This window comes from Apteryx rowi, unplaced genomic scaffold (genome assembly GCF_003343035.1).
Source record: "Apteryx rowi isolate R43461 unplaced genomic scaffold, aptRow1 scaffold_327, whole genome shotgun sequence".
In the NCBI taxonomy this organism is placed as follows: Eukaryota; Metazoa; Chordata; class Aves; order Apterygiformes; family Apterygidae; genus Apteryx; species Apteryx rowi.
Window position 1 is genome coordinate 527,349 of NW_020449719.1, and position 26,119 is coordinate 553,467.

At 39.7% G+C, this 26,119-nt stretch overlaps 1 protein-coding gene across 5 annotated transcripts in view; it reads right to left on the reverse strand.

The window, feature by feature from the left end:
- Nucleotides 1-243: 243 nt before the first annotated feature.
- The window catches only part of CD99 (CD99 molecule (Xg blood group)), a 31,970-nt gene continuing 6,094 nt past the window's right edge, over nt 244-26,119 (reverse strand). The window contains exons 2-12 of one of the 5 annotated variants that reach the window (XR_003254472.1): nt 10,187-10,222; nt 9,831-9,878; nt 9,315-9,347; nt 7,383-7,424; nt 7,182-7,223; nt 5,610-5,678; nt 4,204-4,245; nt 3,512-3,622; nt 2,871-2,932; nt 2,717-2,770; nt 244-751 (exon numbers count right to left, since the gene is read on the reverse strand). Coding sequence is in view for 3 of the 5 variants with exons in the window: in XM_026071517.1 (XP_025927302.1) it covers nt 726-751; nt 2,717-2,773; nt 3,512-3,622; nt 4,204-4,245; nt 5,610-5,678; nt 7,182-7,223; nt 7,383-7,424; nt 9,315-9,347; nt 9,831-9,878; nt 10,187-10,222 (506 nt within the window). In the remaining 2 variants the exon portion in view is untranslated. Of the gene's footprint in view, nt 752-2,716; nt 2,774-2,870; nt 2,933-3,511; nt 3,623-4,203; nt 4,246-5,609; nt 5,679-7,181; nt 7,224-7,382; nt 7,425-9,314; nt 9,348-9,830; nt 9,879-10,186; nt 10,223-26,119 lie in introns of all 5 variants that reach the window. The other 4 variants (XR_003254473.1, XM_026071518.1, XM_026071517.1 and 1 more) reach the window with 4 other exon arrangements.

Below are 26,119 nucleotides of genomic sequence, written 5' to 3' on the forward strand. Positions count from 1 at the left end.
AAAAAAAAAATGCAAAAACAAAACTCCAAATTTTTGTCTCTTAGAAGTTGAAGAACAAATATCTTTTCCCTGGTGGCTGACCCAGGCAGCTACACAAATCATATCAACAGCACCCACACTAAGATCCATTATCCTATCCACACACAGTGAACCATATTATCCAACACATGTATGTTCTTCCCTAGGTAGTATTTTGCTTTCAGGTCCACAACATATACCAAGTTGTTTGGGGTTTGTTTTTTGTTTTTTTTTAAAGAAAGCTCTTCACTTTTAAGTGAAGACATAAGAAAGTCTTCTTGGTACATTCATTTCATACAGGATATTAAAAAAAATGCTTGCACTGCCTAAAAGCAACGGCATAACAAAACCTTAATTGCTTATTGTTTTTGGAGAGGTGAGGAAAAGTTAAACATACTGAATGCACTTGAGACACACCCATTTGTCATAGGAGTAAAGCAAAGAATGTAAAGGCACAACATATTTCTACACTCCGGTCATTAAGGCCAAATATTGGTGTGCAACACTGCTTCACAGGGCTAACCATACAGAAGTACTCAGGTCTTTTAAGTCACACTCCCAAAGATGCTTCAAACAAGGACTATTTTCTCATTCATCTTCAGACTCTGTTGTTTACATTATACTTTTTGGTTTTCTTTTTTTTTCAGGCAGAAAGCAGGCTCTCTATCCAGTTTTAATGGTCTCTTCTTCATCACGTTTTCCTTGATTTAGTTCTCCAGAAGCGTGCGCTGTACTAAAGAGTGAAAAGACCTCAAGATTAGTATATTATGTTAGTATATATTGTAAGAACTCACTCAATACAGTATATTTGGACAGAAGACCAGTATTTGGAACTGTGGGATAAATTCAGGTAGGCAGAGGCTTGATTCTGTTTAGCAAGTGTCTTGCATAACAAGGGCTATTACATCCCAGAATTCTTGTTCAAATAACCACATCCTACCAGATCTATCTAGCTATCTACACTTGCAGTTTGTATAACCCAACATGCAGTTTCAGAGATGCCTTTGCATTTTTGCGAAAGCAGAAATTAAATGGCATACAGTCTGCATATCTGATGGAAATAGCGTGTTACTGAAAGAATATCCTAGCCTAGGTTATCCAAACTTTCAGGAAGTCCAAGAAAAGTCTACATACAATTTTAAAAATAAACACAAACTTGTTCTGCCATGCCATCTGACCAGGGCTAATGCAAGACTGCTTCAAAACAGAAGCTATGTAGCTACATTACTACTACAAAGGCAGAGCTCAGATGCCTGACTCCCAGAACTTAGATCAGGAGCAGTACCGTGCTGACCATAGTTTCCACCCAGTTTCTTGGCTCAAAACATGCTCATGTCTGCCTGAAAAATATAGTACAGATATGAAATTTGGAATGCAACACTTTGATGTCAATATGTAGGGAGGAATAATCATTTACGATAACATTCCAGGTTTGACTTTATCAATTAAAATTAAGTCTGCATCATGTGATCAGGAGTTCTGATGAAACTCACAGCCAAAAATTTTAGCATGCCCTGACTGCAGCTCATGTGTTATCTGCCTTTGGTAAAGGTCTTTGAACAATAGCGCTTCCTTCACTATCACATGGCTGAATTGAGGATAACATGCCTATCTCCAATCCTGATTTTCAACAGCCTGTGACAAGAAAATGGTTTCTTCTTGACAGTTTCATATATTTAAGAGTTTAAAAGAAAAATGTGTGTAATAGGATCGTGAGCCAGCTGGAAGCCTTTAGTAAAAGACAAATACCCAAAAGAAATAAGGCATACTTTTTTAGTTAAATTATAAAAAACAGAACTAGTTCTGCTAGTTTTATATTAAGCCCACAGAAGAATATATTGCAGATTTATACTGATGTGAGATCTTAATAGCCAATATTTCAAAGACRGTCAGAAAACTTCAGCAGGAGGCTGTTTTGCTTCTTCCTTTGTTGACCAGTCACAAGGTCTAGAAAGCAGTTTTTACTTATTTTGTTTCAAAAATTCTCCAAATGTATCTATGACTTTCCTGTAGTTCAATCAGCTGTTCCGTCAGCTAAGTACCCTAGACAGTCATATCCGTTCTAAATTAGGAAGAATGAGGTTGTTAGGTTTTTTGTTGTTTTAGAACAGCTTTCTTCTGCTGTCACAATTGTAGAAAGATGTTATTTGATGATTCTTTCAAAAAAGGATTCTCTGTTTACAACAGAGAACATGTTAGAAAAACATGCTAGTAAGTTCAGTCTTCCTTGCCTTCAGTAAGTTTTATCTCTGTTCAAGCACTGTTAACCTTTTCTTCTATATGGGTTTATGACCAAACGATATCAGATTCCTATCAGACTCAGCATACACTAATAAAACACCTGTCATCTAACTGCAGTTATGTATCACACTAAAGGAACAGTTTTGTGTTCTTGTAATTGTCTTTAATAATACTTTTACRAAGAAAAGTCAATTCCTCTTTACTCTAAGCTCCTGTATTTCAGGGACCCCTTAAGACAATAAACCAATGAGTTCAAAGAAGAAAAATTACAGAAAAATGGCCACATAATCAGAACTGAAATCTTGATTCAGTTCAAAGTTAGTTGTCATGGTAGTTACAAACATTTGGTTAACAAAAAGATACAGTGCATTTTCTCCACTAAGTTTAATGTCAATAAAGTGCATTTAGTAGGATCACCACCAAAAAACTTGCTCTTCTATCTACATTATTCTCTTACCGGGTGGCTCAGATTGTGCTCCACGATGGCTTTCCATATTCACATTCTCTTGATCTGCTGAGAAACAAACAGGCATTTAATATTCAGATTCTCTTCACTTCAAAGTTGTTGAGCATGGTAGACAGCACTCAGTTTCCAGACACCCAGAACTCACAAATATCAGTGTCTGTCTGGATTGCTGCTCTATCCTCTCCCTTCACCAACCAGTCAGGAGGACTGGAAAAGACATAAACAAAGCTTATGTCCCACCTATCAGCCACAGTACTCCCCAAGTTCTCTGATCTAAATTACATCTTATTTAGGTGAAAAGAAAGTAGACAGCAAGCAATAGACCGCTGCAGAAAAAAGATCATTTTGAGATGAACATCTGGGTAGGTGTCATAAGCCAATATGCAGGCAAGCGGTTTTAGAAGACACAAAGGCAAGATTTAAAAAATAGAAATGACATAGTATTTTCCAGGAAGATAGTCTCTAAACCCCAACCTCCACTCAATTTTCAAAAAGAAAAGTTCTCCTGCAGTYTCTCCTGCTCACTCTCCAGCAGGAGATGGTTTTATTTTAAAGAACACAGAGACTTAAGTCAGTCTGTTTCTGAAAGTCTAAATTTTGGGCCAGGCATTCTTCAGTCACCCTTTCTTAGGGGACTAGTAAAAGAGGTTATTCCCTGTGAACACCAATTCACTAAGCTATTAAAACTACCTGACGTATAAAATCAATTTTTAGGTCCCATATAAAATACAAAAAAAGAGAGAAGAGCTCTACAAAAGGTAGAAAGAAATAATTTAGAAATCTTACCACTTTGTTTGAAACAGAGTTTCTTCTTCTGGTAAGCAATGAAGCTAGATACTGCTCCAATTACAGTAGCAACCACAGCACTTATAATTCCAGCTACTGCTCCCTGAGAAGCTGAAAAGAAGAGCTTTGTATACATTTTCTAGAACTGAAAGTGATGTCAGACTTGAATAGTCTCAAAGTAAAGCCTCTGAACACTTCTAAAAAGTAAAAAACATGAAGTAATTGCAGTGATCAACTTTTTTCTATCTTTAAGAATAATGAAAAGTAAATCCTCTAAATTTACAATCATTCATTTCTTAGCAATGTTTATTGTTAAATAGCTTGAACATTTTCTTTTTGGTTTGGTATAAGTTCCACTAATGATTAAGAAAAAGTTACCCTTTTATAGCCAAATCTAACTTGTAGCATGCTGCATGCAATCATTGCACCAGCATCTCTGAAATGTTATCATCACCTCACGTTATCAGACATGAATCATCTGCCACAAAGAATTCTGAAAGCAGAGCCTGAAGGCAAGAATTCTAGATTCCATAAAAGTTTAAAAGCTGAAACACACTGCCAGCAATAAGCATCCTATTAGAATATTAACAATGCAGATAAGCCATTTCAAATTTTTGTTCAAAAAACAAGCTTCAGATGTTTTAGTATCTTTAAGACATGTAGACACCATAAATAGAAATCCATGCATTTACCCTCAGATTCTGCACCATTATTTGGATTTGAGTCCTTTCGTCCTGCAAAATAAACAAAAGGTTTAGTTTCTACATTTCTAAAGAACAGTGGTTTCACGACTTCTTGTCAATGGATCATGCAAAACAACAAGCCATTTGCTAATGCAAATTTATTAAAAATTTATATAACGGATATAATTATATTCATATAATGCTAAGCTCTCYGGCACTCAAATTTTCTCTTTTCAAAGCATAGCTCATACCAATGCCAATTTCAGCCTTAAGTGCCCAGCACTCCTACAAAATGAGGGCAGCACACCTGTGAAATCTGATTTAGTCAAGTTGCCCACCACCATAGAAAAATATTCAGTGGAGAGGAACAGCATGTAATTCCAGGGCAGCATTTGGCTGTATTACCCATGGAATCAATTATCTTTTCCTAAAATCCCAGCCCTATTTACTAACCACCTTTGCAATTCTCCTAGCAAACAAGACAAAAGTTCTGTAAATACTATCCTTTATTTGTCACTATGTAATTTTCACTACTCTGTCTGAATCAGCAACCTGTGCAGATCAAAACACCACACAGAGCTCAGCAGATGCTACCTACTCTTGCTAATTTTCAAGTTTCTGTTCCAAAAGAACCTGGAAAGGTGAAAGCTTCCCAAAAAATTGGCATCAGTAATCTTTATCCAGGACAAATACCTCTGAACAAGTCAGTAACTAGCAACACAATTCAACACCAGATCAAGACACTTCAAGCTAACTCTGATCCAGAAATACTAAAACTGCAGTAATGCACACAGGGCTAACTGACTGAGTAAACACATACTAACAAGGCTAAATCAGCAGCTTGGTCCCAAAGACCATGCCTGTACTGTGCTGCACCATAATATTGAGACATGGCAGCTTATTCAGAATGAGGTTGGTAAGCTCTAACATGGTTTTGTATTTCTTACCTGTAGGCACACCCTACATCACATGGAAGTCTAAGGAYCAATCCTTCTTGTGAGACAGGTGAATCTTTAAGAACACACTGAGGCCCATCCTAGGCTTCCTAACCACAATAACTAACAGAAACAGAGAATACATTGCAGAAGATCTGAAAAGAACATCTGGATGCTTTACAAAGCTGTTTTTATGGAGAATTTTGAAATAAATACCACTTTCATATCTCAAATTTAAAACCCATCTTTCTTGGCATAGCAGTAAAAATCATTGAAGGTTCCAAGATCGGTTTTACTTCTTAGTCATCCGGGTTTTTTGGCAAAGACAGAAAACACGTTCTTTTGAACTGCAAACTATGTTCTCATGTTTCAGATAAAGAAGCAAAGATGTTACAAGTTAGACCATGTTAACCAGTTTACAATCAAGCTTTTATGAAAAGGTCAGATAGTCATGGGATCAATATGAAGCACCACCATTACCATCGCTGCCACCACCATCTCGTCCTCTTGGTAAATTGCCATCGTATAGATCTGAATCATCAATGCTGCCTACAGAAATAAAAATAATATTGCTTTATGTGTTCTAACTTCAGTGAAAAGACATTTCAGTACACATAATGACATGGAAGTTTTCTCTAAATCATTCAGCTGAATCTGTGAGTGCTTTAGGCTCAGCGTGATAGTCAGGGCACATTCAACTTTCAAAGTCTCCCCAATCTCCAAGTCTCTTCAGCTCAGGACTACAATACTTCAGTTTTAGCAGCATTGCTGACTTTGGGCTTCTTGAACAACTGAGAGAGACCAGTGTCTGAGAGCAGGCTTTACTGCACTAGCCATGGGCTTAACAAGCATGAACCTTTGTAGGCTACTACTGGAATGGCCCAAGTCTCACTCTCCTGTTAAAGCAGAGAAAGGACATGGACAGGAAAAGACTATTTCTGTTCAAGATTACAGCTGTGAATGTTTTTCCAGAGTGGGGTTTCTGAATCACAACTCAGAACATGTACAACACAACTTCAAACATATACACCATAATAGCTAGAGGAGGAGTTTAACATTCCACAATCCAGTGGCTGCAGTATTTGCTTGGGAATGGGAAGACACAGGTTTAATTCCCTCCTCTGATTTACTGCAGGAAATTTAACCAGTTCCTCTCCATTTCCACTGGACCTATCTCATGGGGCCTGGAGTTCTCCTCCTTCCCTCCACTGCCAAATGAATCTTCAGTTCAAGCAAAGCAATACTGTTTCAAACAGCAAAGCTAAAAGCATCACATTAGAGGATGTTTTAGCTGGGCAGCATAAGCACTGTACTGAGACATACAATTGAATTCAAGTATCTGCTGCAAATCAAGCAGGAGAAGGAACAAGAAACCAGGATTCACATTYCAGGAGAGGACTCTAACCACCACATTCCTGGATAACGGCATCATCACAACTACAGCCATCTGAATTTGCTTTGTTAGGAGTTAGGCAAAGACAGAGAAGACCTTTAAAGCACAACAGGCAGGGAAAGACATGTATCTTAAGCCTACCTTTCAAATAGGAAAAAAATCTATTTCTTAATTTGGGGCCTTAAAAAAATCTAAAAGAATAACCCCTTAAGTTTAAGCTCTGCCTTTAATTTAGATGTTTTAAGAATACAGGTCATGTGTAGTTCCTACTTTGGTAAGACTAGCAGGGATTCAGTTTGTAAGGATGAAATGAGTCAATCTGATAAACAGGTGTCCTACTGTAGACGCTTAAGAACAGCACTGCCCCAAGCCCACACACACTGCCTCATCCTTCCTCCTCCCCCCATCATCCTGCTTTTAAGTGAAAAGAAAGTGACTCAACAGGTTTGCTGTGGAATTTCAAGACTGTGGCAGAGCTTATTTACAAGATCTTTTTTTCTTCAATACTCATTGTTTATCCAAACCAACATCTGACATACAGAGCAGCCATTTAAAAAGGAGTCATTATTAAAAGTTTAATTGGGATAGTAAAAATATGCCATCATTCAGGAATTCTAGGAAACTAGAATCTAGTTTTTAGTAGAAACTAGAAACCTTACCAGTGTCTCCAGGATGTGCAGGTGGACCTTGCCTGGGGTTATCTACAAACAAAGATATTTAGAGGAAAAAAAGAAAGAAAAATATTAAGAGACAAAAAGCAAACTATACACTAACTTTGAAATGGATTAGGAAAGCTTAATTGGGCTACTACAAGCAAATACTTTTTTAGTGTACAGAAATTCTTGTTAGGGCAGTCTTACCAGTGTCTCCAGGATGTGCAGGTGGATCTTGCTTGGGGTCACCTACAGACAAATAGAGTTAGAATAAAGTGACCAAAGTTTCTAGTATTAAGAGATCAAAAGCAGAGCATATGGCGACCTTGAAAGACTATCTGACCTAAAAAATGGTATCTATCTTTCCCACGTCATTTTCCATTCCTTTCATAAGCTAATGCTGTATTTGTTTGGTTAATTTAGGTTAAACACTGTACTTTAAGTTAATGAAATTAACAGAGTTTCTGCTATGCTAGCCTGTTATGTTTTATTATACCTGAACATACACAGTAGGATTATCCTTCCCTTCTACTCAGCCCTGGTGAGGCCGCATCTGGAGTACTGTGTCCAGGTCTGGGCTCCCCAGGACAAGAGAGACATGGCACTACTGGAGAGAGTCCGGCAGAGGGCTACAAAGATGATTAGGGGACTGGAACATCTCTCTTAGGAGGAAAGACTGAGAGAGCTGGGCCTCTTCAGCCTGGAGAAGAGAAGCCTGAGAGGGGATCTTATTAATGTGTACAARTATCTGAAGGGAGGGTGTCAAGAGGATGGGACCAGACTCTTTTCAGTGGTGCCCAGCAACAGGACAAGAGGCAACGGGCACAAACTGAAACACAGGAAGTTCCATCTGAATATGAGAAAAAGCTTCTTCACTGTGGGGGTGACAGAGCACTGGAACAGGTTGCCCAGAGAGGTTGTGGAGTCTCCTTCTCTGGAGATATTCAAAACCTGCCTGGACGCRATCCTGTGCAACATGCTCTAGGTGACCCTGCTTGAGCAGGGGGGTTGGACTAGATGATCTCCAGAGGTCCCTTCCAACCTCAACCACTCTGTGATTCTGTGATTCACTAAGCTTTATGTAGCATTTGTTTTGCAAGTCTGATTTCAAGCGCTAAACTTTTAAAAAATTTTCTACCAGGCATTGATTGCCTGGCTGTTTCCTCTTTTAAAACTACTACCACTACTTCACCACCACTTAAAAAAAAAGAAAAAAAAAAGGCAAGATACACTCTGTAAAATTATAAAATATGGTACCCAAAATGACATTTCATTTAGCTTGCCGTAGAATAAGAGCTCTTAATCAATATCTCTACATTGTTTGGTCACAGTCTTTGYTGCCCGTATAGAATTAATTCAGCAGCACTGTTTTTCTGTATCTGTATTTTTACCAACAACTAACCAATCTAGTGCCCCACTGCTTCTGTATACTATTTCTSCTTAATGTTGCATGGTCTTGCCTTCTCCTGGCTCTAGCACAAGTCAGATCTGCTCTCCTTAGATTCTCTGCCTATTCAAGGTAAAGAGGCAGGCACCTCCAGAGCACAGTTCCAAGACCCAAGTTAGGCTTGTCATCCCCTAAAGGATTCTCTCTCTTCATTTATCTTAATCATCTGACTCAACTGTTTCTGAACTAGCCAACTCTGTTTTGAAGAATTTCAGCATTTGGAAACAGACTGCTTTAAGAGAGACAAAACTTCAAAGGGKTTCTACAATTTCTGTTGCTGCTCACACTACTAAGCTGAAGTACATCAGAAAGAGTACCTCTCCTCAAATTATTTCAAACAGATTAATGTTTCCTCAGGCTAGTAAAATTACTTTCTGGAAAGGCAGCGATTACTTCAGATTCAAAAACTGTTTCCATAAGTAATAGTTTATGGAATTAGTGCCATCTAGTGAAGCTACAGCAATGAAACATTGAAGTCCAAGTAGGACTTGGCTAAGAAATATGCAAAACATGCACACTTTTGTGATCCAGACCCTTGAAATGAAGGTAAACAAACATCACTGGAGTGCAATTATTTTTATCTGCTGTTTGCTRCCTTAATTAACTCAGTGCTCTTATTACACTTACCTAATAGAGGATGGATAGACATTGCACCAAGTACCACAGAATATTATCTAGGAAACCATACGTACCAGGGTGAAGAGCATCTTCCAAGTTAAAGCCATCTACAAAGAAGAACAGTTGTAAGTGTAATATGAAAACTGAACTAGTTTTAGACTATTTTTACACAAAATGCACCTCACCATGTTTTCACCAAGAATATTATGACATGCTCACTAAACAGTGGCCCATAGAAGAGCATCAGAGTGTTGCCAGGGATTATCCGCCAAACTACATGTTGCTTTTGGTGATCACGGAACATCCTCAGGCCCAGCTCAAGGTGAGTGAGCTCAAAACATGCAGATTGAAAGACAACAGAAGGTATTTGCAAAGGGTCTTTAAGCTTGTGAAATCATGAAGTACTTTGTGAAAGCACTAGCAGAAGACTCCAAAAAGCAGAAATCCTTTTGCCATTAGAGAATTACTTTCTTTTATAGAAATATCACAATTTAATGTGCCACTAAATTGAAAAATCGAGACTCTCAAATCCATGCGTACAATTACACTTGACTTTACAGTAAGAGGCATTACAGGCAATTAGAACTCACCGTCATGAGATGGTGGCTTCTGAGACACAAAAGGTTTCCCTGTGGGTTCTGTCAGTTAGGGAGATAAAAGTACAAATACACTGTAAAAAGATACTTGAAGGACAAATTTAACACCAAGAGGTTTTACCCTTAAGAGCAATTCCTGAGTGTTCTCCAAGACAAATTTCAGTTCTGTGTGGTCAACGTTTTGACATACCAATAGTTGAATTGTTCCCCTGAGGTTTAAACAAACCACATGCAGGGAAGGTGTCATACTAGGTCATGCAATATTCAGAAACAAACAGTCAAACAAGTCAAAAGGGTAGCCACTACTTCTCCCCCACACTCCCCAAAATTTGCAAGAGTGTAATACTTGCCGAGTGCATGTTCTAAGCTGAAGTCATCAAAGTTGCCTATCAAAAATGAAAACAAAACCACAGTAAGAACGCTGTTTTTTCCTATATCAAATCAACACTCCTTAGGGTCATAAACATGTCTTTGATCTACCTAGAAGAATGTTTTCTGCTTTGTACGTAGGACTAGAATGATGTTTTCAGTCAGGGCTGAAGACAGATATCCTCCACATCTCCAGACCAACCCCCCCCACCTCTTTAGGAAAAAAAGGAATAGTGATAAAAACTGTCTCTACAGAAAACATCCACAGGGTCAGAACATATATTCATATTGTCAGTAAAACGTATTCTTTCTTTATTCTTGTCACTGCTAGCATATGCTTTTTAAGTGCCTTTCACTGCAAAATCTTTCCCAGCCTTCCTTCCACTCAAATAAAAATAAGCAGGAGCACTGCTCCAGTCCACAAGAACTCACAAGATCCAGCTGTGAGGAAAAGCCTCAGAGCACAAAAGCTAGTATGAAAGTTTTATCATCACATAATGTATATAATATCTTGGCATTAAAAATAAATGTTCATGGTTTTATAATACTTACCTTTTCCCCTCACAAAGTTTTTCAGTAGTTAAGTTATTAGCATTGGTAATCTTGAGCAGGCTCTTCAGCTTCCTAAAAGACACCTAAATGCAGCTATCACCACCATGGGTTCTCCACTCCAGGCAGATTAAGTTTCCTTTTCAGCTCTTGGAAAAATAACATTTTCCTTTACTATGTTAGGTCAAGTGGTAGAGCTACCACTGCTTACCCAAGCCAGTTGCAACACAGTGACTCAATATATTCATGATACAAATTGGTTTCATAGCATGAATACAGTAATAGTACAGTGATCTAAGCAGCAGTGGATTGTAAGCTAAATGGACAGCTAAAACACCTGCTTGGGATACTTCTGATAGTTCATCATTCCTATTTTCACTGAAGCATAGGGGCAAAAAAAAGACATGAAAGTCCATACCAGTCATTCCATAAAAAGACATCCAAATATACTGTTTCTGGCCCAGAAAGGCTGCAAGAATTTTGAACCTGTTGAATATCTAGCCAGCCAGAGCAAAATTTAATTTTAGCCACAGCTATCTTCATTCAGAAGATATACACACAAAGCCCTGATCTGTCTGGCTTTTCCTCTAAGAAGGTAGCTGCAGAAGTAGAATCAAAACTGACTAATGGGAAGTCTGAAGAAGGAAATAGAAACAAAACAAAAAGAAAAAACGAACCACAAGCAGAATATTCCTGCCACATACATGCCAGGCCAAGTCATGACAAGGACAAGTCATGAATCTAGTACCAGGAATGAGGGATGCTCATATACATGGATGACAAAATGTTTCATCTCAGCTGAGATCAAAATTGAAATCTCTCTTCCTTTTTAGAAAATTGCATTTCTAATGCTTTTTTTTTCCCCCAGAGAAGAAATGAAATTAAGATACTTTTTTTTTTTTTTTTTTTTAATATGGAAGCAAGGAATGACAAGTGGAGTGAAAAATTCTTCAAAGAAACCTTGCAGTTTTCTGAAATATCCTTCAAATTAGTCTTCGGTCTGAAATCTGAAAGTCCGAGCATGGATTTCCATGCTGCAACATTTGAATCAAACACTACTTTGCTCACAGCCAAGTAATGAGGTATCATGGCCCAGGCAGTGACTTGCTTCCCATGAAGGCATGGGAACAGGCAGCAGCAATCATGGCTTTATCATGCTGCATGAGCAGAGGAAGTTTAGGTCATCAGTTAAAGATCTTGGGTAGACAGCAAGAAGTCATTTTTATGGGTTTTCTTCACTCTAGACAGAGACCATGGGCTCTTTTAGATGCTTAGCTCATGAAAACTTGTTTCACAGAATGCAAAATATTTGCAAGTCATTTAACTGAAATCTACATCGTCTTGCAATAGCATCTCAAAAACCTCAGTAAAAAGGGTAGTTGCTAGATCCACATCTCAGTTACCTCTGTTAAAGTTCTCTTCATTTAGGCTACACCAAGAAATTTCCATATTAACAGGCAAAAAAGGTTAAAACACTCAGGAGAAGGGAAATCTAAATAAGTATTTATATAGTTGTTCCTCAGATTGCAATTCTGTTTTGTTTTTTTGTTGTTGTTTTTTTTTCTTCCTCAAGTACATACATGCTTCTGGCAACACTCCTCCCAGGAGGAAAGCCTAAGGCGGAATCTGCTCAGATACCAGCTAGTCTAAGAAGGGCTACAGAAAAACCTGTTGTAGAGGCACACTTCTGAAAACACGCTACCAGAGTAGCAACCAGAGGATAGACCATTGCCATCTGTTAAYGCCATCTGTTAACACCATCTGTAGTAAGGTTAAAGATGCATCACCAGATCAATGAACTGGCAGGCATGTTTCAAGAGAAATATTCCTTTCTAGAAGGAAGGGAAGAGGGAAGAAACAAGCATACACATTCAATATTATGCTTTGGTGCAGCATAAGTTTTACTTGGAGCAGAAAAGAGGCTATTGCAAGAATGTCCCATTGCTACCMTGAAACATAGTTTGAGAATCCCAGGTGGTTTCAGCTGCAACAATTTCTCTCAAGAGGAAGAAAGCAGTATAAAAGAGTGAGCATTCATGACACTATTATTCTAAGGGATTGTTTTTGCATGCAATCTTCGTGCAGAAATAACCTAGAAAGACACTGCTGACTGCTAATTTCACATAAAACCTGCTTTAAGAAAGCAATGTTACTTAATGAAGAAAAATTCATCCTATATTGTCTGGAATTATTCAACATTTTGCAATCACAATTCTATATTCCACACAACCAGTAAGATGTCAAGCTTTTCAAAAATATAATTTTATCTCAGTAATGGGAGCAGTAATCTTGAAAGTCTAACTGATGAAACTCATTACAATAGCCTGTATTCTGGAGCACTTGCAAACTTGTTTCCCAGCACAGACTGGTTGTCTCTGCATTGTTCATGACAACTTTCACACGTCTTTAAAGCACTTGTTTCAACGACTGTACTTGCTCAGCTTTTAGTATGGCTGGGTCCAAGTAAACTCAAAGTTCAAATAGTTTTCCTGAAAAGAGAGGCGCTCAAAACCAGGGATTCATTTTGTTTCAGGGAATAAGCAATGAGACAACAGGGACAAAGCTACAGAACTAGACTAAAGGTAGTAGCAGCATCCAAGAAGAAAGTCACCAAGAATACACTACACTCCTTAGAGGTTTAAGCAGTACCTAGCGTAACCAATCTTATGAACCTTTTCTTAGTCTAAACAAAGATAATTGATAATAAAGCAGATTAGCACATAGCAAGTATGTCTAGCTCTAGGGGCATGAGTATATTCAAGAACACTTCAGAAGTGTCTATAATATTTTCTTTCAAATACCAGAATCTCAAAAACAACAACCACCAAAAAAACCCCCCAAATCAGCTCCTTCAACAGGCATAACTGTAACTCACATAGTTTGTGTCAGATAAGGAAGACGCAACAGGTAAAACAAAAGGTGAAATACTTTACTTTTACATGAGCTAGTGTATTTCAAAGCAAATAAAAGCTTTCAAAAAGCTGATGAGCTAAAATGTATTCAAGAGAACCAAGTAACTATGCAAATAGAAGTCCTTTGCAGAGGCTCATTACTGCTGTCACAGATATTTACTGCTATRGTATTAGTCATATTTACATACCACTGCAGAAGCTGACATGAGCTTTGAATTAGGGCAGTTCCTCCATTAGTCACAAGCGTGGCAACACACCAAGAAAATGGAGTTACAATGAATCACCACAAACATAACTTTGTTACTGGAGCAACAGATGCATTGAATTTTGTTGTCTCAAAATATTGGTACTCTCCTTCTTCCCCCAAAAGGCATTCTCTCCTCTCCCCAAAGCCCCAGTGTCACCACACTGCAGCAGACACTGCTGCAGCGAGTCTTAAAGCTGCAGGCCTACTGAGTGGGAGACAGCAGCTAGCTGGATCCCGCCCCACAGCTGGATTTTACCTGCCATTCCTTCAGTGGCTAACTAATTCAGGTCTTTCCCTCTGCCTACCTGCTCATTTGCATGAAAACTGCAAAAATGTTGTTATTAATGAGGCCTCTAATCTCTGTAGAATTCACATGAATTTTGACAACTGTCTTAGAGGACGGGAACGCTGGTAGCCACAAGTGCATAAACTCTTGAGAAAACAAGTTAAAAGCAGCTTCTCCAACTTCCAGTAGGGAAACTGGATTTTATACACCAATGTCTTGTACTCCTTCTGGCTGGACTGAAAACAGAAGTAGCATATTCAACACCTAACCATGACGGAAACTAGAGAAAACACAGGGAGGCCAACACATAGAAAGTTATTAATGAAACACTTGAAATAAAAGAGCAAAACCTTTGAATCTCTATAAATGCTCTTGAAGCTTACCAACACTTGATTCCAATTCAGTTTTTGCCCCATCAGCATTAGTTACCTACAATAAAAGACTTCGACTGCTCAACTCACATTCTGACAGTTATTTTCCAAAATGTCTTATGCAGGCAAAACTAAGAGAAGTAATTTAATGACAAAAATCTGAGCGACAAGTGCCTTTGCTCTTCATACCTTTCTGCAAGAATTGCCTTTTTAAGGTTTGAATGGAGAAACTGGAATGTGAAGACCACTCACTGTGGGTGGAGGAACATACTTGAAACTGGACGAGTCATCTCAGCCAGGGCAGAGGTTTGCAGGCAATACCCCTCTGCAGCAGGCAACACTGACGGGATGTTTACTCCCATTGCCAAGCAACAGTTTATAATTAGCTCTGCCTGAAGTCTCCCGAAATTAAATCTCACATGGTCAGTTTCAAATCCTGTTTCTCCCGTAAGTATCTACCTATCAATATTTCAAGTTTAGTTTCTACCAGACACACAGARCAGTAGAAAACAAAAAGCTTTGCGCAAAGTTCTGTTCAAAAGAATGAAGACGCTTCTTACCTAAAATAAATATGGTCCAAAGACAAACAACAGCTGTAAATCTGCCAAAAAGCAAAGTTTTTTTTTCTTTTTTTTTTTACATTCAGGGAGTCTCTACTTTCTGCACATCTGGAGAGTTCACTAATGTATCTGACTGAAAAAAAAAGTTAGGAAAGCTTTCATGGCAACCAATAAAAATATTTATTTCCTCTTCCAAAGGATGCATAAGACTTCTCTAACAACTATCATGTTTGATTTTTGTACAGTCACCCAAAAGCTACTTCCCTGAAGAAAAATCACTTTATTTATACCACTCTGGAAAATACAGTATATAAAAAGTTAGGCAATTATTCAATCTATTTTTTCCTTCTGATCTGACTGCTAGAAAATAGATTTTAGACTAAGCTATGATTTATTTTAATATTTTGAATTACTAATTTTTACTTTTGCCCCCAAATGACAGTTTTATTTAATATATTTGATAAACAAGGAAAAAAGACTACCAGGTCACATTTTGATTTAAAGTGAAAAAAAAAATCTTTCTTTGCTTTTTTTCAATTTCTAGTCATTTCTCTATGAACTACATAGAATATACTGCAGGGGAAGCTAGGTCTTGCCAAAGTCAGTTTATTACTACAACATACCATTTCCAGTTGCATAAATGCATTTTAGGGAAAATACAAGTTAACTTCCTTTAAAACTTCATCATCAAGATTATTCTACTCCAACATTTTTCATGTGAGTTATTTTAACAGAAAACAATAATAATAATAAAAATTAACTGGGAGAGAAAAACCTGTATTTTTAAGAACAGTTTGGGGAATTTTCCTTGTCTAGAAGTTTTCTATGCACTGAACAACTTTTGTTGCCCCTTTGAGCAGTGGAAGGTAAGAAAGCACAAAGGGGCTCTGACCATTAACTATAAACAGAGTCTTCCAGGGAGGATTTGATGTAGAAGTAAAGGGACAGAATAAATAGCTCTACATCAGCAGAAAGCATATAGAAAAATTGTGTAAACCACAAAGCTAGAGAATGATCGCAATAGCAACAGTCCTGCCAAATGCTGATCTGCTTATCTGGAAAAGAGAATGGGTAAAAGAGAACTATGAAATAGTTGCAAAAGGTCTAAGCACTCCTCTGAAGTCCTTCAACTGGACAGTGAAGATGAAAGCCAATATTCAGCATCTTAATCACAGCCTACACAGTGACTAGTTTTACACCAAACTTTAGTTGCTTTCTTACTGTTCATAAATTCCACATGTCTAGAACAGATGTGACCACTTTCCCTCCAAACAACAGTTCCTAATTTTCTTCTGGTTACAACCCCACTTGGCAAATCAACACTAACACAGATATAAGATAGAATGGCTTTTGCGGGATTTGAATGAATATTTGTTACTATCAAACAGCAAATGACAGAGCTACAGGTCCCAGATCTCCTCCTTAAGTTTAGAGGGCTTCCAAAGCGCTGTCCCTAATAGCGGCTTGGACAGAGCTAAAACATCTGCCATGTTTCAGGGAGTTATTTCTTGCAAAGAGAATCAACCCCAGATATTCAAAATATTCAAAACCTGACTGAACAGGCTCCTGGGCAACCTGCTGGAGCTGACCCTGCTTGAGCAGGGGGGTTGGACTAGATGATCTCCAGAGGTGCCTTCCAACCCCAACCTGTGATTGTACATGAGTCAGTTCTAGTTACTGGGCTAAATTATTTGTTCTGGAAAACTCATATAACTACAAATAAGATAAATCCCTCTGCAATTCGTTCTACAGAAAAGAACTGAAACACATCACCCTGTCTCATGAAGTTAGTAAGAGAAACCTAAACTACACTAACAAAGGCTGTTAGGAGAACATCATAGTATTTCTGGTGATAGAAGAATAGCACTTGTACCAAGAAATTACAAGGTAACTTTAAGAGTGTTGGGGTAGGACAGGGCAAGAGAGGAATATGGTTTCGCAGAAAGCTTTTATTTTCCTGAATTAACAAGGATGGGAAAATTTTGAAACTTAGAGCACTTATATATAGGTACAGAAATCAGACAGCAACAAGCAAAAAGGTATGGAGAGATTTATTTGATTTTTGCTTATTTCTTCTTACATGTAATTCCATGAGGGTCTGGTCAAGCTTCAAGACTGTAAATGTTATTTAGTATGTTTATTGCTATTTCATCTAAGTACTTGACCTCACTAAGCATAAATGAATTACTGAAATTAGTATTTTAATAAAGTATTTTTCAAAAAAGTAAATACTAAGTTTCCTCTTGTGTAAATACAGAGACTAAGGCAAAATATGAGYAGCTGACAGAAACACGGTTTTGTCTATATTCAGCTGCAGTGTTCTCTTGACAAACACTGCAGGTCTTTGATTAAATACTGCCTAGCCTTATACTACTTAAAGCCTACATGTTGGTGCTTGCACTTGCAAGTGCAAGGCACAATGAAACTTTCAGCCTTCTAGGTAGCTGCTCTTCAGTTCTTGGTATTCTTTCTCATAAAAACTCTAAACCACAAAGAAGTCACTGGTTAGCAAAAAGTTTCATCTTGCACTAAGTTTAGTGGTTTTGGAGGTATTTGAAATTGTTCATCCTTTCTTCACATTTTTTAATCTATAATTGTAGAAAGTAGTTCACATTTTGTGTATTAGCGGTACCAAAGATAAGGTGTTACTGAAACCTAATTTCTGCAAGGATAAGCTAATAAAAGTTTAGAGCACAATTAGCCAAACATTTTATTAATTAACATTCTAAGAGCTATAATAAAAAGACCTAAATGATAAAATTCAGAGAGCTGCGGGGAGCGGGACTCCAGCAGCATCTCCAGAGAGTAACTAACAGCAGCTCCTCAAGGTCCTGGTGCTCTACTGCTCCCACAGGGACAACAGGACACACGARCCAGCTGAAGAGGTGAGCTGCCACCGTCTTCGCCTTCTCTTGCTTCAGCCGCAGCACCTACTTAAGTCAGCCCTGTCCTACTGCCCCTGTGGCAGGCAAGGAAGCTCCCTGGCCTATGCCTGTTCCCAGGTCTCAGGTGCCAGTGCAATCACTTTCCCCCCAGGGAGACTCACAGACCGAACACAAGGGGCCAAAACACCTGTGCTCTCCATTAGTTTCTGTCTTCAGAAGCCAGTTGAAGAGTTGGTCTGGGAGCTCAGAAGCAGTCTCGGGAAACACTGCACTCAAATCTCATCAAGATCAAGTGAGCACTGCACACTGACCTCCCTTTGGCTCCTTTCGGAATTCAGTCTTGGTATTCAGTGGTTAAAGACACGACAGATATGTATTTTTTCTAAGCCTAGGAAACCAAAATCCTTGAAATGTGTGTTCCTCACAGCCTACAGCTTCAAAGTTTAACCTGCTCAATTGACAGGATTTTAAGCTTCCRCAAAGCTGACAAGCCTCACAGTAACTACTCACATATCCTTGCTGTAATTGTTTCCATAACCAGTTGCACCCTTACCTCAAGGCTCACATTTATTGTGTAAAAGGTCAGAGTCAGTATGTCAGCATCCCACATTCTTCCACAGTCAAGGAATCACGTTACTTCTTGAGGATTTCTGCTTTTAAGTCTAGTAAGAGCTTCAAGAGCTTTTCTAGTAAAACCTTTCCCTATTTGGCTGATGTCTCTGGAACCAGGGCACCTCTAGCTCTGAAGTGTGTACTTCAAAACAAAGGGCACATCACAAGCTGTCGAAACTATACTTTGAAAAACTGTGAAGCAATATATATTGATGGCAATAAGATGAGCCCTGGAGGAGATGGTGGGGCTGGGAGAGGACACACATTCAAGTCTGACCTTCAGTGTTCTCACAAGATTCATGAGGTATTAAGCCTCACTGAGATAACAACCCAAATCACAGCTATCCCCCCAAATTAGCAGTTTAATAAACTGCAAAAACTACAGAGGTTAACCAAAAGATGAGCTTCAAATTTAAGAAAACTATGTGATCCAAGCAAGCCCCTAACTTCAGTATCATGTAACTTAATACAACCATTAGTTCTTTTGAAAGTAATTAAAACTGACATCTAGTAACAATGCTATTGTATCGCCAAAAGTTTATAGATAATTCTATTCAAATAATAATATTCTACTCTCTCTTTGAACTGAAAACTTTCATACACAGTTTGAAAGTGTTTTCCAGGCAGTTGTGTGATCTCTTGAGCTACGACTTCAGAAGTTGCATGCTTTTTTTGCTCATCTCAGTATTCATTAAGACATTTTATACAGCTATAAAGTGATTAAGGTGATAGATTGGTAGCTCCTCTCCATCAAACAAGTTATTGAAGAATGTCAGCAATCCCCATGGAAAGAAGCCAGCCAGCAGCTTGTTTGTCTGCCCTCCTACTAGCTTACATACTGCACCTCTAGTAGCTTCTCGCAGAAAGATTAGGAAAGTCTTCACTGAACAGAAGATGTTAAATTTTAGCACAAGGAAGAATTAAGCAGCTGAGATTTGAGATCTAAAAGCCAGTCTCAACAGTTAAAGAGTGGTAAATAATCTCATTCTGATAAAGAAAGAAGAATTTAATTTATAACTTATGATGAACAAGTCTCCAAACCAGAACTTAATCTTCCATTTAGAAATTCTTATTTTAAAATAAAGTTTAGTTGAAATGTACATTTTTTCACACGTAGCATGGACAGAACTATGGCAAAAATAGTCATATTTTTACAGCAGTACATCGAAATCGTGGCTCCACAGTAAGCGGGACTGGTTTATGTATGCTGGTACTTGTAAGCTGATAATTCATTTCACAGCCTGTTTCTCTTTTACCTTCCTCGGAACTTTTACCAGTTCAACACAGTTTGCATACTAATAGCAAAATCCAAACCAAATCTGTAATCTAGTCAGAAACGTTAATTGAACAGTAAGATTGACTTTGCTTTTCTAGACTCCATTTCATTATGGCTCCCTCAGCTATGGCTAAAAAGATTTTTCAAGTAATCTGCACACTAAGAAATACCTATCAGAGTTTTTTCTGGAAGACAGAAGAGAAAGATTTAATGTTTTAGAATTAGAGTTTCTTGGGAAGGAAAGAGGAAATTGAACCACTTAAATTAGTCATTGCAAAAAATGACTCAGCCCATAATTTCATCCACCACTCTGAAAATGAATCAGTTCTGGCACCAGTCAGTACATTTTATAACAAAACCTATTATTTGTGCTCAAACTTCATCTTCAGATACTAAAGTGTTTCAATGGCACCAGTGATATTTTTCTTCCTGAAAAAATTTATTGTTAAGGAGTTAGTCTAGACTGATTTGCGTTAACTGACAACTCAGAGAGATGGGCCTTAGTGCAATTTGTATTCTGTTGCACCATAACAGCATTCRTTTGGAAACACACAGGACTAGCATCAGCCACAAGATGTGTAATGTGACAACAGCCTGCTTCCCTGGATGAAGGGGAACTTTGGAATAGAAGGCTCATTTCTCTGCTTCAACTAATATTGTAACATGTACACACAATTAGTACTTAAATTTCTGAAGGACACTATACACAGGGATGCTGCATGCACACAGTCAATGTGTTAGTTTTAGTTACCCACAACAGGCAGATAAACTTAAACTAGTTAGAATCCAGCTAAGTGGTAACCATAGATGTATAGCAGACCATAGACCTGGCATATGCTCTTCAACAGATGAGGGCTCCCCCTTCCCCTCTTTAAAAAAAGCTTGATCGTTACTTTCCATCCTTCATTATTGTTATTTGAGGAACAAGATAAATCTTTACTTCTGCACTAAAACTATAGTCTTGAGATACAGTGGGTCTGATGTGTTCATGTATTTAGTAAAACATACGGAATGCATTCACATTGTAGCCTTCAGGATTTCTAGTTCAAGTGCACCATCAGAAAGTACTTCTGTTCTGCTATATTTAGACAAAAACGTTTTTCAAGAACTCTCAAAGTCCACTCTCTGTGTAAAATAGTTTCACCATCTCCACTCTGTTTCTATATTAACTTTTTAATACAAATAATTGGATTTTATATTCTAGTGTTATCACTTGCAGGCAGTCATTATGTTCACCAGGCTTAGCTTACACTGTAAATTTGCTCATTTTGTAGAACACAGGAAAGCAATAGGACTGGATAGAAGAAGTGTCCCTAGAACAGGTGACGGTTGCATGCTGAAGACTGAAAGCTGTGCCAGGGGATAGGACTGGCAGTGGAGAGAGCGACAAGGATGTAGTAGCAACATTTGAGGGGAGGGAGTGGAAGAAGAAGTTAGGAAAGGGGAGGAAGAAGGAGACAGATTCAGTTTTGGATGCAAAGAAGTTGTCAGCTCACTACAGCCACAAGTTTCACAGTCACAGCCCTTGACTAAAGTTTGGGGGGAAAAAAGTCAGGTCCACACCTCTGCTTAATATGCACAGTAAAAGAGCTGGCCCTTCTGGAAGGCAAAAAGAGCAAAAAGAAAAGCTGGAAGATTTTGTGAAAAGGGTGGCGGAGGGCTATAAATCAGATTGCAAAGTTGTATAACTACTTGCAACACTTAGGGAGGGTGAGGGCAGGGAAGAGTTGCTGAACTACGTAATGAATTTGGGATGCAATCACAAGATGATTAGCCTCAGGGATGTGTTGAGAAGCAAAGAAGCAGGCAGAAATTTCTGGCATGAAAGAGAGAATACAAACAAGCATGTATAGCTGGAGGTGAGGGAAGAAACAGAAGACTGAAAGATAAAGACAGAATACAGAAAAAGACAACCTTACACAAAAGCTTTTTACATAGGCTTCCCTAAACCTTTCCTCCAAACCTTACCATGATACTTCTCATTTTCAATTTTAACGAGGTCTTGAGTGCTCCCACAGCTGTTTTGTCCCATAATAGCATCAGGTCTAATAAAAACTGTATCTCAGCCTACACATTTTGCCTCACTTATTTTTAAACACACCACATCACTCTACTACTATTACCACCATCCCCTCCCCTCTTTACACACAATCAGTATTTTATTCCAAATCATAGGGGAGAAACAGGTGATGGTAAAATAGAAATTTAAACACTGCAACTTTTTTTTTTCCAGACACAGAAGGTTCAGAGTATAGTATTTTTGTAGTAGATATCTTTGCAATATTGGTAGTGTCACTAGATTAGAATACGATCAGACTTGCAGAATTTGCTCTCATGGAAATACCAGAGTTTAACAAATTTCTCACTTCTTTATTTTTCCTTTAAAATACTGGATTTCTTCACAAACAGAAAAGATGCAATCAACATTTTGTGTGGCTAAGCAAAAAAGTATTAGCATACAATTTTACAATTAAAATCTGAAAGGACTGAGTTTTATCCATGAAAGCTATAGGAGTTCAATCAAAGCAGAACTTCTATTTTATGAAAAGATTAACTTGCAGCCCCAATACATAACATTTAGCTGACCAACGAACAACTGCTATTATCAAAAAAAAAAGTTTGTTTTTACCTTGACTAAAATTCTTTGTCTCAAAGTCAAATCGGTCTTGAAGGTATTTTACATACACCCCTTCTGAATACCATTTCTTGAGAAAAATTTCTAAGAATCAAGAGATCCAACAGGAACAAGTCTTACATGACTCGAGCTATAAGAAAGGCAGACCTGAATTAACATCTACAGTTAATTAGCAGTTACCTCACTCAATAACTTTTCCTTTTACATGTAAAAGGTGCTATTTCTTTGATGTTTATAGGATGTGTTCACAGATGACTGAAATCTGATGAAGAAAACACAAACCAGATTTGTTATACAGCCAGTATTTTCTGATGAGACCTGACTTAAATTTAAATTAGTTTTCTTTTTAAATGCACTTTAAATGGTCTTTTCCCCAAGCATATTAAAAGGATTTCTGCATTTGAGATACGAACTATATATTTTAAAGGAACAACTGCATATTTGCAAAAAACATTATAAACGGACAGTTACACCACAAGCAACCAGGTTCTTGCGAGTGTCATGGGAATCTGTCTTATGACTTTTTGGAATTCTTTGTGGAAAATCTTCTAGATCCTATTTTTCTGTGCTATCCAGTAACACCAGATGCAGAGAATAAAACAGCTTAAAAGAAGTTTGTGCACTGCAGTAACTTTATTTTCAACACCTGAAAAATGGACTTGCTGGCAGTGAATAGGGAAGTCTTTCCTAGCCTAGAGCTTGCACGCATATAGAAAAAGCAAATTTTCTTCTTTCTTTTTTTTTTTTTAAATGAAAAAAACTAAAAGCAGTCCTTATAATACCAAGGAACCTTCCAAACACTCAGTTTTGCAGTACTACCCCCAAGCCTACATATCAATGCCTATGACTGCTTTTCCAAGGTGATGCAGAGACCTCAAATGAGACACCTACCTGCCAGGCAAATGATAAGATATGGTGGTCGAAACACTATTTCGCTGTATTGGGCTCAGCTGGCAGGGTGGGGGCAGTGGGGGCTGCAGGGGCCGTGAGCCGCCCCGTGCCAGTCACAGCCGGCTCCGACACTGGCACAGCTGCCCCAGTGCCAGCGGGTGACGAAGCCCCCGAGGGAGGGACTGTGGCCGAGCCGGGGACACCCCGAGGCTGAGGGGACCCATGCTGGGGTGGAGGCGACACTGAGAAGCAATAAGGAACTGGGAAAAAACAGTAAGCAGCATGGAGGAGCCGCAGCAAGAAGCCGTTACATCCCGACCCCCCACCACCACCACCTCCCGCCGCCTCCCCCAAGGGACCGGGCGAAAATGAGGGCACACGAGCCCCAGGAGGGGGAGGCTCAGTGTTTGTCCTAAGCTGAGCCTGGGAAAGGGGAGGAAAGGTGTTTACTTAGGTGTTTCTTCCGTTTGGCCTTTTTCTCAATACCCAAATCAGCGATGAGAAGTTTGTGTTAACTGGCAGTAAGATATATCACGTAGAAGTTCCCCGAGCGGAAACCGTTCTGCCCATGGCAGGAGCCGGTGGGGAATGCAGGCAGCAGCTGTGGCCCGGGATGAAACAGCAGCAGTGGCTGTGAAACGCAGTGGAGCACTGGGAGGCTGTGGTGGCTGCTGCCGTGATGGTGGGGCACCCATCGTGCGGGGCAGGCGCGAACAGCCTGTAAACAGGGGAGAGATGGCGGGGCCCAGCGAGCCCTTGCTGGACAGGAAGGCGATGGGGAAGAACCGTGCTGGGTCCCGCTCCGGCCCTGGGGCCATCTTGCCGTGAGGGATCCGAGAACGGCAGCAGCCCGGGGGGCTATGACCCCCCTGGGGAGCGGGTGCTGCTGTGCTGGGGCTTGCCATGTGCTTGCTCCRGGGGCTGGGGGGGGTGGGTCTGGGACCCCACAGGAGAGCTGGGGGGTTGGCAGGCAGTCTGTCGGAGCAACAGGCTGCAGAAAGAGGTGTTAACCAGTGCTCAGCACCAAAGGGAGGCCTTGGGCAGAGGTGAGCAGCCAGAAGCAGCGCTGAACCAGCCACACAGTGCACCAGGCTGCTGCGGGAGTAGCCAGGCAGCTGGAAGCGACCACCTGGAGGGGCACCTCAACCACCCCAGTCACAGAAATTCAGGACTTAGGCAGATTAACCAGTTACAATGGTTAAACAAACCTGCAAAGATGGGAGCGCTACTCCCCAGTATGTAAACACTCAGCGGTCCTCTTTGCAGAGTGAAATTAAAGAAATGAGGGACACTTAGAGCTGGCACCCTCACATTGGCTGTGGCGCTGCTGGGAAGGTGGAGAAATAGGGTGCAGCTTTTGACTCAGGAGATCCAAAATCTGGGAAGTTTGGAGCCTGTGCTGCCTGTGAACACTGCCCTGCGCAAGGGAGGGCGGCTTTGGGATCGGCTAATGGATGGATATGTTGAGCAGTGGCCCACTCCTGCTGATCCCACAAACAAGATACCTGTGTGGAAGGACTGGGAAGAAGGGGGTAATCGACTGCAGTTGCTAGGGCYGCTGGAGTGTGCTTACAAGCAAGGGGATGGGACCCCCAAAAGATGACCATTGATACTATGGCCTGAAAAGTCTRATGGCAGGCACAATTACTAACACCCTTCCAGTATTGCCCTATAACCTGGTGGAACACCTTGTTGATCAAGGAGCAACCTGTATGTACCATATTGGAGGGAGCATGCCATAAGATTGGCAGGAAGGCCAGGGATAATACTGAGAATCCAGCAGTGTCATAAACCTACTGAAAAACGTCAGGAAAGAATGGATATTCAGCATGTTCCTGTCCTGTCTATGTACTGGGACTTAGGATGTTTGTGAATGAAAAAGGAGAGGATATGACTGAGTAGAACGGAAAGCCCTTTGGAGATCTAGCACTGTGAGCTAAGGAACCGTGAACACATGGGAGAGTCAGAGCTCAGTTAGATGATAAGCTTATCCTGCCCTAACCTCTCAGCCACATACTGTTGTGATAACTGGTTAGAATTTACTGCGTTAGGGAGGCCCTGCTGCTGGCCTGGCAGCAAATAGGGATAACCAAATTTATTGGACTATCTGGGGAAGGGTGGCCAGGCACCCCTTTGCCTCAACAACTTCATGTCCTATCAGGTATCAGTGCTCAACACGCCTTATTGCCCTCCTACATGGCCATGACGAATGAGCAGTTATTCACAGAGTAACTGGGGGAGGGACATGCCTAACTCAAGTAGAACGCAGCATCAGTTTGAATAAACAGAATTGGTAGCCACTACATGTTGCCACTGGCTCAATGCCCCAGTCATCCTGGGGACTGATTTTCTTGACCACGACAGATGGACAGATAGGACAGGAAGAAGGCTCTGGGCTTTTGGAGCAGGCAGTGTGTTTTGCCCAGGAGAGAGCCAGCTGCAGGGCTCTACTGACCCCAACACTGTTGCATGTGCTTAGACCTAGTTGTTGTTCCCTTGGCAAATAATTTGCTGAAAGCAGTATTGAACTGACTGAGGGGCAGGACACTGGTGAAATTCAAAAATTAACTGATTCTCTGAAAAAACAAGGGAGGAGGTTTCAAACACCTTCACCTTACAACAGTCCTGTTTGGCCTGTACAGAAGTCTAGTGGAGAATTAACAGCAGACAATAGAGCTTTGAATAAAGTC